Genomic DNA, 19,470 nt, shown 5'->3' with positions numbered 1-19,470 from the left:
AAAATCAGGTGGCATGAGAAACAGCATACAATAGAGTAAAACAAGATTCCCCCCATGTCTCAGAAGACTCGAACAAACTGGGACGCCAACTTTCCCGAAACCCAGTTGAATCAAAAATCGCATGTTCTCACCACTGGAGGAAGAAATAAAACATTCCCATAAGCCCCCTTTTCCTATGGAGTCTCATGTTTCTTCTCATCTTTCCCTGCCACAGAAAAAGATTCAGGTGATTTATCTAAAATGATAAGGCAGGAGGAGGAATTCAATTTGTATCTCATTGTGCTGCACTACATCTGAGCAAAGTGTATTGGGGGTAGATTCAGGGAAGAGGGGGTGGTGGTGGAAGTCCAGGGAAGCTTGTGACTTCTGCTGAATGACTGATTATAGGGGGCCTCTACATATATATTATATTCATATTGAATCATAGCTACATCTGGCACGTTTGTCCCCGGGGTGCTGCACAATACTTCCTGCGCTTATATCAACGACATGATTATGAAGAGACTGAACTGTATAATAAATCTAGTGGATGCAATATAAAATCAGCCGGTGTTAGTGATAATCTCGGCGACAATAGCGCGGCCAGACTGGGAATACAGCTCATCAAAAAGTCAGTGTGTGACTTTTGCGCCCAAAGCTGCAGCCCGAGTCTGAGTTTATGGCTCGGGCTCAGCACAAGACTGCTGGGGACACAAAATGTGATGTGGAAACTATATTTCTCTGCAACTAATTCTTTGCCTACTCGATCACTTAAATATTTACAGGCCGGTTCCATCCTCCTGCTCACACTGACACGTCTTGGCCAGCCGGCTGAGCAGACCGGCCAAGACGGGGTGAGTAACTAGCTGAGAAACTTGAGCAACACACTTTTCCTGTAAATACTATCAGAGTTGGGAGAGTTTGGATGATTAACTAAACATTCCCGCTGGAACTGTTGTTTATTCAAGCAAACTGAAAAGGGGTTGTTGATATTATTGGTCGTGTCGGGTCAGGACATGAGTGCTTTTCTGAAGAAAGTACAGTATATTCCAGGGACAGTGGTGGCGGAGGTGAAAGGCAACAGAGCTACGGCTAAATCATAGAGGACAGTTCATGAGAATATTCATGATGCTGCTGTCACCGGCAGGCTTTAAGCTCTCAAAGATGAACTTTAAAATACAAGGTGGTTTTGTGGAAAGGAATTAATTATTGAACAACCATTGATCATGTAATAAACTGTGTGTTTGTGGAGCTATAATAAATACGAGGCTGTGGGGAGAAAAATCACCCACACATTCACTCTGGACAGGATTTAAATCACACATGCAATATTAATAAACTCCAAACTTAAAGATACTACCTGTAATATTTCTTGTGATTCTTTCAAATCAAGGGCATGTGTTTCAAAATGTGCCTTTTTCCAAGAAGGCTTCTGGTTTGCATTGTATTGTCGTTTTTGAAGATATCACTGATGGGTAGCTGAACATTTTCAAATTCAAAGCCACCGTAAGATATTCTTTTATTTATATGAGACGATTTACAAAGTTTACAAAGCAAACATGTTATCAAACACAACATTGGCATCAATTTAGCTCTGTTTGATATCTGGCTCTTTATCTGCTAAATGAAGATGCAAAAACTGTCATGGTCGGCTTCAGTGCCTAATCTTGGACCAGTACTTTGCATTTCTACAGCCAAAGAACCGGTTCTTGACCAGGAAAACTAGCTTTGTCTAGATCAAAGAGCTGCTTATGTCATGGGTTGGGGGCGGGTTTATCGTTATCAAGGACAGACTAATAATGATAATGACCGCCATTTTTAAAAAAACAGTGCTAGTGTAGCATGTTCTGATTCCACCGGACAATAAACAAAAGACTTTATCTATCAAAGCAACAGTGGTCCAAGGACCAGTCATATTCGGCTGCCAGTGAAGGAAGCTCCCATTAAAAGGTTTACTTTTAACCATGCATTTACGTATACATGATGGCTGCCTCCGGTATTCTGCACCGGTCTGGAGCATCTTTGCACACAGAAATTAACTCTGAGCATCTGCAAGATGGAATAGACACATTAACTACAGGTGCAGTGTAGAGACAATATGGGGATTATGACCAGGTCAGGGGTCAATAGCAGCAGGGACTACAATCATTGACTGAGTTCTCTGGTGCACCACCCAGTGGTATCTTCCACTAACCAGCAATGTGTATTGGTAGTGGTTTGTGATGTGTAGTTACAAATCAAGTATATCTCCAGCCTAAAGTTTCAGACAGCAGAGCCAAAGATGATGAGCTAAAAAGACAGAAGAACTCTTAAGATCTGAGAGGAACCGCAGAATTAAGTCATAATCCTCTGTGGGTTCACGTTTGAAACCATAAAAATATTCATCAGTGCAGCCCTGACGTGTTCTAAAAGCATTCTCAGCCAAGAAAGAAATGTCTCAAAAGGTGAATACCATCTGAAACCCAGGGATCCAGGACCATCTACCGACAGAAAGTAATGACTCAAAGGATTCAGTTTGTGCAGAAACTGTGTGTGACAGGGCTGCTTGTATGGTCTTGTTGCAACAGGCTTCTGTGCCACAGCTGGCACATAAAAGCCAAGACAATAATGACTGGTGCAGAATTTCAACCCAATACACACCCTCTAACTGACAAAATGCGACTTTCCCACAAGTGCAATTTGCGCACATGTAGGTATGTGCCTTTTATCCCACACACGCACACAGAGACTCGCGCTCTCTCTCTCAGATCTGAGATTTACAGCCATTGTTCTGTCAAAAAGATACAAATGGTGGGCGAGCTGAATACCACGACATTTATTACTCCATCAAACGGCTCATTCAAACGTCACTCGTCACCTACGGTCCCGCTGACTCCGCGCGCTGCCTCCGCCCACCACCGGGGGCGACAGTCGAGCCCTCGACTTGTAATTACAAGCACAGTTTAGGTGCGTTAGAACGCTGCAGGCGGCTCTGATCACAGTGGGGATCTCAAACTCAGAAGTCTTTAGAGAAAACGCAGCAGTGGGTAGTGCGGCGGATAGCAGTCTAATTGATGATAGGGATCTGTGTAATTCAATCAGCCCTAATGGGGAACGCGTGGTGAGCGGGAAACACTTTGATCACGGCGGTTTGAGATACACCTCTTCATTCAAAAGCAGAAATCTATGTGATGAAGCAAAGTTGTCAATGATGAGGGAGAGTGAGCAACTTGAGCACAACATAATGATTTTTCTTTACTGATTAATCCTTTTGAGGTAATCATCTCGTCGCCCCTGCTGGGAGTTATTAGAGATGAGGGTTGGATACAGAACAAGCGAGCTTACAGCTGATTTGAGTTCAAGCCACTTCGGCTGAGCGCGTGTTCTGCAGCACGCGGGAGCTTCACGTGAGTGGGGTTTTTTTTTTTTTTTTTTGGGTGTCTTGTGTTCTTGCATCATCTCTTGTTTTTCCCCCCCACCATCCCCTTTACTGTGCAGTAACAGCAAAAAATAACAACAAACACGTATAGACTTTGAGTGCGTTTCCTTTTTGTATTCAGCTCCTTGTTTAATTGGTTCCTCTCCAGCAACAGAGCAGGTCGAGCAAGGTGGTACACAACATAAACATCCCATCTCCGCCGGTTGTTGTTGGAGAAAACAGAACATTTTGCATTAATACGAACCGAGCTGAGTTTTTGAGTGACGGCTGAAAAGAACACCTATATTTGGAAGCTGACATTTTGCATAATTACCTTTCTGCTGAACCTCGACGAAAACAGACGTGCCCTGACAAAGGCGTACACTTGCTCGCGAATAGACAGGCGGCGCTCCCCGGTGAAACCGCCATCCCAGAATAAATGTATAAATTGGATGTTCATCGTTTCAGCTCGTCGCGTATCCGTGCCTTACCTGTTAAAAAGTTCTCTGTATTCCTTCGCCACCCTCTGAATCAAGGTCTTTAATCTAAAGGCAAATGAGAAGAGAGTGAAATACCACATAAGTCAACGTCTAACCTTTTTTTAAAGCTGCTGCCTGCAATTTGTGGGAACATCCAAACAATAACAGTCTTATCTGTATTTGAGAGCTGTGCACTTTGTGGTAACTGCGGGTGTAATTTATATAGAGCCGTGCTTTTTAATTCCAGTGTTCTTTGTACCTGCCACTCTCTTCTTTGGGGTCCTTCTCATCGATGACTGCAATCACCACCAATTTGCCTGGAGGTGGCAGGACAGGGATTACAAATCACAATCACACGCACAACAAAGAGAGGCTGAGAAGACAATAGACGGGCAGATAAGAGGCTTCGGAGGAGACGAATCACCCCTCAACACCGGGGAAGAGAAAAGAGCGAGTCACCGGGAGCCCTTTATTCATTCATCACTCAAAAACACTGAGCTACTAGCTATGGCTTTTCTAGTTGGTTTAACAGGAAACAAGTGGTCACTTTCTGGTAGAAGAGCTATTCTGGTGCCATCCAAAACCCGAACCCACTAACATGACAAAAAGGGCTACTTAAAAAAAAAAGGGTTACTAAAAAAGGTCTGTTATTCAGACTTTTATGGGTTGGAGGCTTGAACCCCCTTGTTATGAGGACGAGAGTACCAGCCTGCCCCCTGGTGGCCTCTTGATGGTGGTGATGTGTCGAGGTTGAGGTTATGTAAAGACAGCTGACGTTCTGGCATCATGGTGAGAGACAAATTACATTTTTTTTTGTGTGTGTGATTATAAATGTTCCTTCACTGAGCATTTGCAGTGATTTTTATTTTAGAGTTTTGTACTTTGAGCATTTGGAGGCTTTTCCTGAGGGGCAGATGGAGGATAATATGTCTGAAAACCAGATACACCATAGAATATAATACAACTATTAAACTGTTAATAAATAATTTCTGCTTTAATCACCTACTAATCTTCACCTCTGTCTGTTCTATCCCTTGAATTTGAATTTTGACCAATAAATAGACGCCTTGTATTTTAGAGTTTTGAGTCAGCACGACCTACGATAAGTGTGACGGAGCTTTGAGAACATTAAAGGAGATATTTTACCCTTACGTTGGGTCACTACTACAATAGGTTTACATGCTTTAATGCTCAAATTACTCAGTCAGTTTACTTCTACTTCTACATCTACATTCCCCACACTCTGTTTCAGTCCCGACACACCTGATCATCCACTGCTAACAGCAACATACCAGCTCCATTAAATGAATTCCAGCATACAAAACCTGCCGCCAGTCATAAATTATGCAAATATAGCGACATGGTGACATAGTGTGATGTCACAAAGTAACGGAAATAAAAGGCGGGACTACTGCGAAGGACTTTCAGGAGTTGTGTATTATGTTGGAGAGACTTTTTAAACTTTCAAGATGTTTTACATGCACAGGAACCTGCATAAAGCACTGAAGTACAGGGTAAACAAACAAAAAAGCATAATAGGTCTGCTATTAAACATCACTCCACCACCACACAGTAAGACCAAGTGCATGAAACCTGATACTTAACTAAAAAGACTTCAGAGACGAGGCTGTTTCTATTTATTTTCGCAAATTCTCTTCAATCTGAACTCTGCTAAGTTATTGTACCGGACTGAATCCTCAGACTCTGTCCTCTTTAATCAGTCACACAGGGTTTATCCAATTAAGATGCTTTACAGACTCTTTTGTGTTCAGAACTAGCAACACTAAGCAGCAAATGTGCTGTAAATGGGTCAGGAACTGACTGTAAGCGGCGACAAATGTAAGTAAAATCCAACCGTTGGGCATCACCGGCTCTCAGTAAACTGCACATAAATAGCTAAAATACTGTGTCTAATGTTAGAGAGCACAGCTTTCTCTGCACACAGCAGCTTCTATTTACTGCCTTTAAAAGAGACACTGTGTATTTCACTTGCTCGCTTTCCTGGAGAGAGAAAAGTGTATGTAAATAAAGTATGGTCTAAATCTGGAGGGATTTCCTTCTGTCAATTAACACTTGATGTCTTTACAAGGAACTGTCGACAGGCGCTGCTGTAAAATGACTGATTTTTAATCCCAAAGTCAATCTGTGGTAGATTGGATATGTGGCGGTGGGAAGCTAAATATTAGGGACTTTACTGTGACATGGAATTAAGGGGGCAGGCTGAGCAAAGCTGTGTGCACAGCGCTGATGCACTTCACATGACATATGCTGATTCTCAGCAAGTTTGGCTCCATAATCATTAAAAGTACATAGGAGACAAGAGATTCTGCTCATTTATGAATCATAAATATCTTAGATGTTTCAAATATCTATTGATATTGCAATAATAAATAATTATATATAATTATATTATAAATATCAAGAATGATGTAGTGAAAATCTGATATAATGTCAGCCGACTATTAGCTTAGTCTGCCAAGATGAAGCCTTGGACATTGGAATATTGATAATGATAATATTTTGTTGCAGCCCTTTAATTAAACTGCACTTATAAATTATTCATAGTTATTTAAACAAGTCATGATCGTTTTGGAGAGAAACACACATAAAACGTAGTTAAAAAAGGCCCAAAAATAACTAAAATGCAACTTGAAAGTGAAGAAGAAATTCTGGAAGAGAGAATTTATGCATACGCCACCTGTTTCTCCGAGCTCATACAACGTAAAGCCATCAATCTGGAGGTATCCTTGGAAGCGCTCCTTATTCACCCATGATGACAAACTAGCGTCTTCATACTCTGCAACACAGAGAGACAGAAATGTTCAGAGGCAGAAACCAGAAACAAACACACACACACACACACAAAAAAGAGGCCATTGACATTCAGCACACAGCCTGTCTATATTAAAAGCAAAGTGGAGCTGCGTATTGATGCCTGGATGGTAAGAAGATCACAGTGTTTACCACCTGTGCACTCTCTGGAGAATAAAGATCGGGACACAAGCTGCGCATCCATAGACAGAGGTCTGTTATACAATGATCAGAAATGGTTGTGACAGAGGGTTAAGTAGCCCGAGAGGCTATTTTGGGTGTGAAACAGCACGATGGATTGTGACTCACGAGGCGGATTGGAAATCAATCCAGAGGTAAACAATCAATGGTATCAGTTTGGTTGCCAGGGACACAAATGAGAAAACACTTTGTTCAGTCAGGATTGTCCACATAAAGCACGCTGTAAATGATTAATACACTACTTATCAAGTAGCCGCTTGTCAGGAATAATAAAAAGCTGTAATTTTTCATTCACAATAGATGCAGTTGCTCACCTGACCTCATTTTCACAACTATTACGCCTTTCATTTGGTTTGTAAATTATTCTCCACACACACGTACGTACATTCATTTTCAGGACAGAGTTTTGGCAGATTTTTTACACATTTGGAGCCAATGCATAATTCAACAGATGCATTAAAGCAAAAACACAAGATAAAGTGCAACAAATAAATAAATAACTATGCAGGAGCAAAATAAAGGATTGCTTCCTGAATGTGAACCACATGTTGTTTCTACCCTAACATCTGGAGGCAACGTGTCTGTCCCTACAGAGTTGTACACGGGGGTTCGTGAAGCTGCTGAAACAACACCGTTCTCTCCGGCTGAGAGAGGCTACAGGATGCTCATAATTGATGTCAAATGTAGCTGGAACCTCATTATGACATGTTAATAAGTTATCGTGACCTTTCTGCTGCTATTACAGTAATTACACCAACACTGATGACTTTTACATGGTTCTTAAGCTGCAGGGCCCCAAAGGGGCTGAGAGTAACATGACAACCGAAAACTTGAACACGCTTTTTAAAGCCCCAAGGCTGTAACTTATACTAGTATTAGAATCAAAAACGACCTTAAGGCAGTGCACTACATTTCTCAGCGCTGCCACTGTGCAAAGGCACGGCGGCATTGTTGTTTAGGCTGCTGACTCAGTCTAGGAGAGCTTCCAGAGACTTCCCTCCACAGATGTTTTGGCTTTACAGACAGCATGCAGCTGCCCAACTCTCTCCTCCCAGAGGAGGTAGAGCTGAAGGCCCCATACTGGGATCATAAAGCTTGATGAACCTCTACACCGGCTGAACCTGCTTCACCTTGAAACAAATCAGAGCCGCTTCATGGGCGCCGAGCTCGCAATCTCCATACTGCCCTACAGGAGCCTGTCAGCCCCAGAGTTCACGCAGCGGGAGACAAGGGAGGAAAGATGAGGGGCAGGAGGGGGAACAGAAACAGACAGTGGGTGGAGCGAGGATCATCCAGTGTCAGAGCTGTGAGCCGAGGGAGGAGGCAGCTCTGACACATCTCAAGGATGAAGGTTAATGGTACAGAAGACCTCCAAGACGAAGGATGCAAATGGTGTAGAAATAAAAGCGCAGAGGGGAAACAAAGAAGAGAGGGTGGAGGAGGTAGGTAACATCATCAAAGATAATTCAAAACAGGGTGAGACTCAGATGTTGGCGGAGGATGAAAAGCATATGATACAAGAAGTTGAAAAGAAAACTCACTTTCTTGCTACACTGATAACAGAACATACTTTGGCTAGCTGACATTTTAGCAGCGTGGCACTAGGGAAGGCATCGTCTCTTAGTTAGTTGCCCAGTCAGTCCATTGCTTGGGCCCAGACTGAAAAATCTTCACAGCTATTGGATGGATTGCCATGTTCCACTGAAGATCATTTTTTGAAAACACCTGTGGAAGATCTCGTTAGATTTAAGGGGCCCACACACCACCCAGACTCAAACCAACAGCCAGCTGCTTTTATCTGACCACTCTGTTACCTCTCGTCTGACCCATTCAGTAGAGACGTTGCATTCAAACATACCGCCTCAACGACTGCCAGCTACACAGCAGTGTGTACATTCTGCACTTTCACAAGATGCAATGAGTCTCCTTAACATCGGGTGGCGCTATTCTCATGCCAGTATTCCAAAACATGAAAACAGGAAATGACGGAACCGATTGCCGACCATAGATTATCACAGAAGAAGAAAGCGCACACAGTATTGGCTCAGTATTCATTTGATCTGAGGAGACGTTTGTGGAATACATTACTTGAAAGATCATTATGGCCGAGCTGATGGTCGTGTTGTCTGCTCTCGGGCTCGTTATTATACGTAGACGTCGCAGGAGGGAAAAAGTGGTTTGTTTACCATCGCCACTTCCGCCCCTCCCACATACACACTACAATGATTCGCTAGCACACCGCCAATCAGAATGATTGAATCATTGAACCTCTAGCAGACAACCACTCAGAGTATCCGATGGTGTCCAATCCTCCAACACTCTCAGACTTTCCAAGTTGAATCTGACCAGACACCGTCCGTGCAGTTCCAAACGTTTGGGTGTGTTCCTGCCTTTAAAACAACATAAACTAAAAGCACGAGGAGCTATGAGGGCAATTTGGGTTAATTTTCAGATTCCTCCCCTCAGGATGATTTGTAATAAATGTTGGTAAGCCCAAGTATTTTCCTCTATCGTGTCATTAAAGGGTAAAAATTTCAATTAATCAAATAATTTGGTTTCAGGCTTTCTAGTGGCTCTTTGAGTCTCTACATGAACACAGTGGTGCCTTGAGCTAAATACCATCAACAGCATGCTTTGAAAACAACAATAGCTACGATGGCACGGACAACACTCTTCCCTCCAACTGTTTAATTGGGTATGGTGTTTACACGCAACAACAGTTTTAAATGGAACAGCTGTCTGACATGCACAAAAGTGATGTTGCAGCACATTCCTCTTCCTCATCTGATACTTCATCTGTTTTGGAATGTGTTTGATCAGCTCTCTGTCCCGAAGATGGCTTAGCATTTTAGCACGCTTATCGCCACTAATTACCACTGAACACAAAATATAACTGAGGATGAATGTCACTATTTTTTGTAGGTATTTGATCTTAAACCAAAATATTTAACAAATTCAGATTTCCACCTGATGATGGCGGAGGATGAAAAGCAAAAGAACCACCAAAATTACTAAAGCTCAACCTCTGGAGACCACAAATGTCTGTAGCTTAATGTCATGGCTGTCCATCCAATAGTTTTTGTCAAACTAGTTCAGGAAAAGTCAGTGGTTCTCTGATGCCAGTTGCATTAATCTTCTTGGGAACATGAATGTTTGTACTAAATTTAATGGCAATCTGCTCAGTCTGGACCAAAGTGGTGGAGTTATCCCATCCAAACGTTTAGTACAACTCGGAAATATAAGCTTCAGCAACATGATAATGACACAGTGAGGATATTACATGTTGGGGAAACACCAGTTATTACACTTTTCATCAGCGCTGACCTCGCTGTCTTTACCGATTCAAATAACCTATGAAGTGAATACTGTCCATGTGTGCCGGCACAAAGTGTCCTCAGTGTCCTATCACCTTTTTTGTGGGTGTGATCTCATCTTGTCGCCACATTCATGGACGTGTTAATCAGCCTGTCATTCAAGTGCTCCCAATAAGCATAGGCAAAATAGTTCTGCCTCACAGCTGGCTGCGTTATGAGCCTTTCCATACAAGGAATGGCAAGGCCAAACAGCAAAACCTCTAACCAATGTGAATAAACGTTCCAAAACATGTTTGATATTCCTCTTTGCAAACAAGAAACCGACATGATAATTATATTTCTTCCTCTTCCCAGCCCAGCAGGTCTCACTGCACACTGACAATGATCAAAAACCATTTAGCTCTTGAAGCGCAGTAGCAGTGCAGACCTGTTAAGCGGTATAAAACTGAGGATTTCAGTTATTAAATATGCATGAACCTCTGTGCCGGACTGTATTTTAACAGCGCTCATCAAAAGGGGACGCCGCTGTTTGTGATGTGCAGCAAACCAATCAAAGCTCGACAACAATACGTCAAATATCGTTTTACACAGAGCGAGAGGCCGACCTGGGACAGAGTGGCTCTGCTCGGTGGTTTCCTTTAAAGACACAACAAGTCAGGCCTGTATGTGGGCTGAATTTCTAATGCTTGTTTTTTTGATTCTGCATCTTCACAAAACACAAGTACCAGGGGGGATGTGATAAAGGTTGCTTGTATACTCTGAGAGCTGCCGGCCTCCATAGCTGGTACATAAATATAATACAGCTAGTAAAAAAATAAAATATGTGCGTTATTCATACACACACTTGAATAAATGTCACACTCTGCCATAAGACAGCGTCACTGGCCGCTGATGCAAATGTGTCTCGGAAGTTTAAGCAAACGACATTTGATGAAGCGGTTCAGACAGGACATCATGTAAAGTGGGTGTCATATAAAAAAAAAAAAAAAACACACATATGGTGCCTCAGTCTTTATTTATCCCTCATCCATTAATCCAGCATCCAGTCAGCGCCTTTTCAGTGAGGCCAGTCCTCTGAGACCGACACAGCAGGACACAGCTGGAGGCAAATCAGATGCCGAAAAACCACAGGTGGTGTAAAAAAAAAATAAAATACAAAAACAGGCAAGAGCGGAGACATTTTTTTGCCATCATTGTAGGTAAGTTCTTAATTAGCAACACTGATTGTTTTCCATCTGTTTTCAGCAGCAGTATCAGACAGTAAGGGTGTTTTTACTTCCACAGTTGGAAAGGGAAACCTTGAAAGGGGAATGTGAGGATGGACACAACCGTGTCAATTTGCAATGCTGCTCACCTTCCTAGTCTTTGACAAGTGTAATACGGCGTCACCATGGCAATGCTAGACAGTCACCACATCCTCCGTATCAAGGTCCTGGAGGACTCAGCCGAGTGTGGAGTTTTTGTCATCAGTGTCTACTGTGAAGAGCCTCTCCTGCTACAATTCTGGTGCACGAAGCCCCCCTTCCGTAGTGCTCATGTGGAGCAGATGGATGTGAGGTCGCAGGCGGTGGCGGAGATGGATTTTGTTCTCCGGGTGCTACACCGCGCACCAAACTTGCCTAATAGCCACTACTGGGGCCCGTTTGTGTTGGCGCTGTGCCTCGATGCACTCCCCTTCCGCTTCCGCCTCCCGGCCGAGGCTGACGACGGCAGCAAAATACAAGAAATCTTGAAGGGAGGCGGCAAACTTACGTTACTGCGGTGAGAAGCTTCAAATTACATCTTTATTTGGAAAAGAACCAGCTCCTCCAGAACCCTTCTGTCAAAAATGATAATTTTTCTTTACGGCCACTTCAGTGATTCAATTCTTAGCTTTAAATGCCTGTGTGTACGCTTCCAGGCTTGGCTGAAACTGTGGTCTCTCACGCCCATCCACCCCGGCCTGCTATGCACGTCCGCCCAAAGACAAAACCGCCACAACATCACTGGTCTCACCGCACACACAATAGTGGGCAGCACCCCGGGTGCTTTTTGATGGGCCAAGCACACCATAACCATAACCATAAGATGAAAGGACAGCAGCAGGGATGGGAAAACTAGAGGGACACAGCGAGAGAAAACAAGGAGCGTAGGAAAGGAAAGAGGGAAAGAAGACGAGGAGCAAGAGCACAGCGGCACCCTGCTGGCTCCTTAATTAATTTCTTATGTCTTTTTTTATGATTAATTGAACAAAAGTGCATGAAGACATGGGAACACAGCACTCACCATCGTAGGTAAAGTAACCGCCGTCCTTAAAGACTACAACCGCAGGAAGCTCCGGCAAAGTTACTGACTGTGGAAAACACAAAAGACAGTTTATTCTGACAAAGTTCCATAAATCATTATTTTACTCTCTGGGTGTATGTGCACCTGCAAAATGTGGGACAAGAGTGGCAACAGGGCTTTGCGACAAACTTCTACCTTTTTGCATACTGCACATCCAGCACAGTATATATGGGAAGATTATGCTAAAAGACGGTAATTATGAACTTAACTTTGCTGGAAAGGATAGAAAATCAGCTGAAGAGTATCAATAAGCTACTGTGCAATGAAATAATGATTTCAGCTTTTGTCCTGTGACTCAAAAGGCTGCATATTCAAAAGAGTTACCTCTGGAAAGACTTCCTCTGAAGCGGAGAAGAAGTAAGTGTAGACAATGAGCTCGGAGGCTACGTCGTTGTACTTCTCCTGCAACGGCAAAATGGGTCTTTCAGCATGGGCACAATAGCTTTTTCGATAAACCGATGTTCAACAGTCGTGAGGGCAGTCAATAAAAGGCATTACATACAACATTTGCTCTGTTGAAAGATGTCAGAAGAAACTGCCCTGCTGCTGTTCCATCATTCAATCTATACAGGCTTTTAGCATCGCAGCAGTTGCAGTAGGAAGCTGCGAACGAAACAGCAATCTTGATTCATGTCTGGGTGACATAAATGGAGCTTACTTTGAGGGGAGACTCCCCGCCGACGTACACAAAAAGCACGTCGTGTCGTTTCAGCATGTGCTCAAACATCTGCTTGCTGGGAAGTGCTCGGACTGCCGGTCTGAATATGGGGGGAAAAAAAAAAAAAGGAGGAAAAAAAACCAGCAGAGATTAGTTAATTTTAACGAGCACAATCTCACTGATGTGATGTAAGGACTCCCAACAGTTTGGCTTCCTGATTTCTGCTCTTGTGGCACCACCAAGTGGAGATTCGACAACCTGCAGCCGTGGATTCAAGACGGAGCCAAGCTTTTGATCAGCCCCTCTGTCACGGATCTAGCTTGATTTCCCTCAAGGAGGAGAAATCTGTCAGGCTCGGTTGATACAGTGGCTTAAACTGGAGCATCAGAGGAGGAATCCACTCAGCTATGAAACAAATATGGCCCGCACTGATAAGCCCGGGCTTGGAAGGTTCTTATTAACACAGCATGTGTTCCCTTTGAAATAAGTGGAATTCCATTTATTTATCAGTTTCATGTCATTTCTTTTTGAGGTGACTGAAGGCTGTGACTTACCCTGCCACCCTGTTGGCAAACTCAACAATGTCATCTTTTGTCCTTGGTCCCTTGTAATTGTAAGCGAGATCACCCTTCAACCTGAGAGGGAGAGACAGGAACGAAACAAGAGTGAAAGGCGGATATTTTAAATTGGAGAAAAACACACAGTAGCATTAGGTGTTTGGTGCAGTGAAGACACGAGCAAAATATTCACGTGAGAATAAAATTAAGCGGAAATCATCCATGTGACATTGAACCTTGCTTTCATCATATTTTTTTTTGCTTTACATTTTAAAAACCTTTTAAAAAGGGGACAAATTAAAAAGAGAGGCTAGATTTAAATTAAATCCGATTTGTCAATCGACAGAAATTTAATCAGAAACTCAAGCTGAACATTATTATTTTGACAGATATTATGATTCGAGTAGTGATTTTAGTGAGAACGATTATTTTTGCACTATATTTTCACTGACAAAATATTAAAATGATGATGTTTGTAGGCGTCTGTGAAGGATATTCTCTTACATCTGGAGGACATGATTTGTAGACAAAGACATCTCTGTAGCACCACAATGATTTATTTATAATGCTGTGTTGTGACACATTCTATCAAAAAACATTTGGATATTGCATTTGGACAAATTTTCCATTTTAATTAAGTGTTCAGCCCTATCAGCAACCATTTTGAAAACTAAGTGCAGATGTTTAATCGAACAAGACACTGATTGACCACATTCATAACTACGTCTGAATTCTTTGCGGCACAGATTCAACTAGGAGCTGGAGGACACGATAGCAATCGAGCAGTTGCTGCGGATTTGTCGGCTGGAGATTCAGGCTGTGAATCGCCTGTTACGCCGTATCGCAAGGCTGCTCTGTTGGATCGAGATCGGGTGACTGTCGAGGTCATCTCATCTCGGTGGAAGGAGCTTAAGATGAGAGGTGCTTTTGTGACATGGGAGCGTTAATCCCACTAGAGATAGCCGACAGAAAACGGTTCGTCTGTGTCCATAAAGGGAAACACATAAAGCAAATGTCCATGTCGGCTCAAACCAGGGATGTTCCTGATGCTTAAGATGGAAGTTTGATCTTCCATGACAAGTCTACTATTCTAAAAGTAAGGAAACAATCTCAAGTGTAAAATACACAGTTGACATTAGTTATAGTTGTTTGTTTTTATAAAGCAATTTGATCTGGAGCTGTGATGTGTAAACTTAAATTCCACCAATATGTAATTAAAATGTGTACATTAATAAAGTAAGTCTTGCTGGTTTCTTACTACTGAGGGAAACAACATTTATTTGCCTAAATGATATAAATTGTCTTCAATGAGCCGCCACCACTGCCAGAGCTGTTTAAACTCAAAAATTCTAATTCTAACCCTGACATCTGCATGTAACAGCAGGAAAAACTGAGATTTGTTTGACCAGATCACGGTGTTCCAGTCTTCTACTTTGTTGAGGCTTGAGGCTGTGCCCGCTGTTGTTAGCTGACAGGAGTGGAAGCCGGTGTCGCCGCCTCGGCCCATCCACTTCAAGATCCAACAGGATTGTGTATTCATTCAAACGCTCTCCTTCACAGCAGCGATGTAACATTCGGTGATTTGAGTTACTGTCGCCTTCCTGTCAGCTTTGAACCCATCCGAGAACTCTCATCTGACTTCTCTCGTCAACGTAAAAAAAAACAAAAAAAAAAAAAACATTTTCACCCGAAAAACTGCCACCGACTGGATGTTTTTCATAAAAGCTCTGGAGATCAGCAGTTTCTTAGATACTGAAATCATCCTGTCTGGTACCAGATGTCATTACACGTCAAAGTCACTTAGCTCACACACCCCCCCCCAATTCTGATGTCTGAGCAAGTCTGATGCTTTTATGCATTGTAACAAATAAAGTGGCCAGTGAGTATCATCCCTGCAAACAGAATATCTGTGGACAGCTGAAGAAATCACCTGGGGCTCTCAAAACTTGTTAGAGGCATAAACAAAGAGACTAAATAATGATTTGGAGATTGAGTGTGGAAATATTTTGCAGCCCTAGTTTGAAGGTCAAGCTCATCACTTTCACACATTAAAGTGTGTTTGCAGGTTTTGGGGGCTATGATTGGATGTGTGAAAAAGTCTTTTGTTAGATAAGGTTAGATTAATTAAGTTATCTATCCATCTATCCATCCATCCATCTATCCATCCATCCATCCATCCATCCATCTATCTATCGCACCTCCAATGCAAAGACAAACCTCAGTTTTAGACTGTCCCAGCCAAGACAACCGCTGGAGCTTCCTGCAACAAGCCGAATGCATTAAAGGATTGCGAAGGTTGCATCAGCCCAGAGGGTTTAATGAACTCCGGGGGAAACAGAGCTCTAAATTAAGGCTCCTTCTTGTCTCCGGGGGGAGGTATCTCATGTTCCTCGATGGATGTTTCATCACTTTTTTTGGTTTAATGTTATGAACCCTGCCGTGATCCTGTGGCAGCTTCCCAAATGAGCCTGATGAAACCAAATGGGGAGCCCATTATGGCGGCGCGCAGATAAATGATTCTGTTTCAAATATATGGAGGAAACTGTGCAATGTAAGACGATCATTCCTCTCAAGTCAACATGAGCCCTGCTGTAGAGCAGCTGGCGTCTACCTAAACTCATTAATCTCAGATGAAAATGTCGGTTGCACTTCAAAGAAGAGATAAATGGGAAAGAAAAAAAAAATCAGCTGGAGTAGTTTACAGGTGGAAAAAGTAATAAACCTGTTTTGTTAATCTTTTAGATCACAAGATGGATTTAAGTGATTCGAAACATACCTGAGAAAGGTAAGATATTAGAGGCAAATGTAAAAACACAGTTTATCCACCAATTAATGTATAATTAGCAGCATCAGGGAGCGTTAAACATAATATCATTTAAGCTCGAAAGGTGTGAACACTCAAGAAACCCGCAACAACACCTCGTTCCCTGATGAATAAGTCATCTCGACAGGATAAACCTCAAGGGAAAAAAAGACTACAGTGTGGTAAAGAACTATATCATACAGCTACATCATACTGAACAATAGAAGCCTCACAGAAGGAGTGCATTAGCAGAAATATGACAGACCCTGCAGGTCCAAAAGGAATTCAATAAACCTCATAATCTAGATAGAAGTTACAGCAATTTCAGAGACAAGTTTTGAATCAACTGTGGCGTAAAGCTCAAGAGCGTCACTTACAGTTTTATTGTTGGGTAACCTCGGACACCGAACTCTGACGCCATTCCTGCAATTTAGACAGAAAAATACATTCAGCATCTCTTTTTCTAAAAGATTTTAAGTATCCTGTCATCTTAAAATACAACCTCCATTTAAAGACAAAAGGAAGGGGAAGGAGTTACTTGGACCTGTTTACTCTGAGGCGAACTCTTTGGCTACATCGAACACGTAACATACGCAGACCGCTCATAGAGCAAACGTGCAGCTGAAAGCGTCTTTAAACTGACACACCTGCAGCGTACATGGATACAAGACGATGTGCTTTCGTTTTTTCTCTCTCGTGTCTTCAGTTTTTGGAGCCTGCAGCGCTGTGTAATGCAAACTGTTGTTTAATATGGGTTAGTTAACATCTCCAGACTACAGTGAGCTATGTGAGGGGTAAAATTACTGAGTAATCATCGCTCATCTTCTTATTGCTCATTTACTTTCATCCAGTCCGTTTTTAGAATCTCTTCTGTCAGCTGTTATCAAAGCAGAAACAATAAACAAAAATAGAAACTCTCAAAACCAGACTGCCTGTAAGAGCCATTTCCTGTACATCGTTATAAGTTTATTTCCAAAAGAAAAAAAAAAAAAAGATGATTTATGACCAATTTCTGTTTAAAAGGGCTGTGCAAACTGAAATAAAATATATAAATAGAAGAGTGATCGGACATGAATGTCTCCATGGCACCCGGTGCAGCCAGTTGCACCGATTACAGTGAAAGTGATGCAGCTGTGAGCTTTTAGCCCCAGGTTAAATAAGTTTGCATAAAATATTCACTCCATTATTTCTGCAGTAAAAACTCATAGTAATACTGAGATATCATGTTAACATCACATGAGACATATTTGAAAAACATTCAAAATCCTCAACGTTATTTTTGGCTCTTTCATCATCAGCATCATCATGTTGTTGAACAACACAGTCAATTAAGGTTCAATCTTTGTCTCCAGCACATGGAATAATCACCTGGGGGACCAACAGGCTCCAGAGGACGACATTAAAGAGCTTCGTCATCTACTCACCAGAGTAAGCCGTGGCATCCATCTTTCCAACACGGACCGGTGACCCGGAGGTCTTCAGCTCGACTCCCACGTCGTGCCATACCGGCTCAAGTTTTTTACAGTAGCCGCACCAGGGTGCATAGAACTGAAAATAACCAAGAGAAGAGAAGATTAGATAACCATCAGATCATGTGCAAGGTACTGTCAACATTTTAACGTATAATCATACAAAACATAACTTTCTTTATATAGGAAATATAAAGAATGTGTGCCAGGACTGATTTTTAAAAGAACTAAAACATTCAAAAGTGTTTCTTTTCACTTACAATCCATCTTACATCAGGTAAAATACCACATTTAGTTTCATCTTATTTGACCGCTTGGCGCTTGGGAACAGCAAATGGATTCACATTCATAAAGTTCTTTTCTGGTCCACCGATGACTCAAGGCGCTCTACAACACTTAACACATTCACACGCACATTTATTATTGTATCATCTCTCTGCGTTTGTGACCTTGAAGTGTTATAAGAGCGAGTTTTGTTCGAGCTGAACCGTTGCTATATCGCACTTTTAAAAAGACTGTCTGATACTGTGTATAATCTCTGGAATTTAAATACACTGCTGCTAAATAAGGACCAGACGAAGAGCGTTTTAAGACGCTTCATAAACCTGCGACAACTGATTTTTTTCTAGCTACACAGATGCAGCAAAAAATACGTGAGAACACACATTCTGACATATCGTCACCTTTTAGGTTAATAAGGAAAAGTGTTAAAAGCAAATGGTTGCTCATTCCCACATCTAGCAGTTAACGTGCAATTGTTTCTACTGCCACAAAACTTTACAGGTGTGTAGTGGAGGCCATAATAAAGGTGCACTATGTAGTTTTGGGAAACAATTTTTAATCAGAGGAGAAAGATCTTCATTGACTTATTTTTTTTATGTCTAAACAAACTAAATAAACAAACTCTCTTTATTTTCATGATTAAATTGACTTCTAACTGTATGTCTATTTATGTGTAACACACTGAACTCAGTGTAAAACACAGTCACATTTCTTGTATGTGTTCACAAACTCGGCCAATAAAGCCGATTCTGCTCCATGACATGTTGATGGGTGTGACAGCTGGCGTAATCCCACTGGAGGATGATCCCTAGTGAAGCTCTGTTTTTAGTCTCCATCAACTCCTAAAGGAAATATTTGGCTATTTAGCTGCTAATTGCTCCACAATGCTCAGCAGCAAGTCTCTAACTGTGTCTGTCTGTCGTTTGGTGCTGGTCAGGCAGTGTGCAGCGGGTTAGAGAGCGGCTTACTGTTGCAGAAATGTAAAGTTAGGTCTTTGGATGCAGGACAGATTTCACAAGATTCGAGCAATTCTGACACTGAAGTGACAATAAACTGAAATAAATTAAATCAAATAGAGTCAGATCTCTCGAGCTTCAATACTTAAAACAAGATGTTTTTGCAACCTCACTGCCATAATAAATGTAAAAACTGACTCCGGATCAGAAAGAAATAGAAGATCCTTTGCTAAATCAGC

General features: G+C 42.1%; 1 protein-coding gene and 1 long non-coding RNA gene across 3 annotated transcripts in view; one reads left to right on the top strand and one right to left on the bottom strand.

The window, feature by feature from the left end:
• LOC119008417 overlaps nucleotides 1-6,525 on the top strand; it is a 102,157-nt gene extending 95,632 nt beyond the window's left edge. Inside the window, exon 4 of the long non-coding RNA XR_005071412.1 lies at nucleotides 4,103-6,525. This is a non-coding gene — a long non-coding RNA (uncharacterized LOC119008417). The remainder of the gene's footprint in view (nucleotides 1-4,102) is intronic.
• LOC119008416 (protein disulfide-isomerase TMX3-like) overlaps nucleotides 1-19,470 on the bottom strand; it is a 35,859-nt gene that overhangs the window by 14,234 nt on the left and 2,155 nt on the right. For both annotated transcript variants that reach the window (XM_037078697.1, XM_037078698.1), the window contains 9 exons: nucleotides 17,949-18,072; nucleotides 16,902-16,947; nucleotides 13,719-13,799; nucleotides 13,165-13,264; nucleotides 12,831-12,908; nucleotides 12,447-12,513; nucleotides 6,554-6,652; nucleotides 4,115-4,172; nucleotides 3,868-3,921 (listed from right to left, as the gene is read on the bottom strand). In XM_037078697.1, coding sequence (XP_036934592.1) covers nucleotides 3,868-3,921; nucleotides 4,115-4,172; nucleotides 6,554-6,652; nucleotides 12,447-12,513; nucleotides 12,831-12,908; nucleotides 13,165-13,264; nucleotides 13,719-13,799; nucleotides 16,902-16,947; nucleotides 17,949-18,072 — 707 coding nt within the window. The remainder of the gene's footprint in view (nucleotides 1-3,867; nucleotides 3,922-4,114; nucleotides 4,173-6,553; nucleotides 6,653-12,446; nucleotides 12,514-12,830; nucleotides 12,909-13,164; nucleotides 13,265-13,718; nucleotides 13,800-16,901; nucleotides 16,948-17,948; nucleotides 18,073-19,470) is intronic.

Source organism: Acanthopagrus latus, chromosome 19, assembly GCF_904848185.1.
Source record: "Acanthopagrus latus isolate v.2019 chromosome 19, fAcaLat1.1, whole genome shotgun sequence".
Taxonomy (NCBI): domain Eukaryota; kingdom Metazoa; phylum Chordata; class Actinopteri; order Spariformes; family Sparidae; genus Acanthopagrus; species Acanthopagrus latus.
Note: the sequence above shows the minus strand (reverse complement) of the source record. Positions and strands in the feature narration are given on the sequence as shown.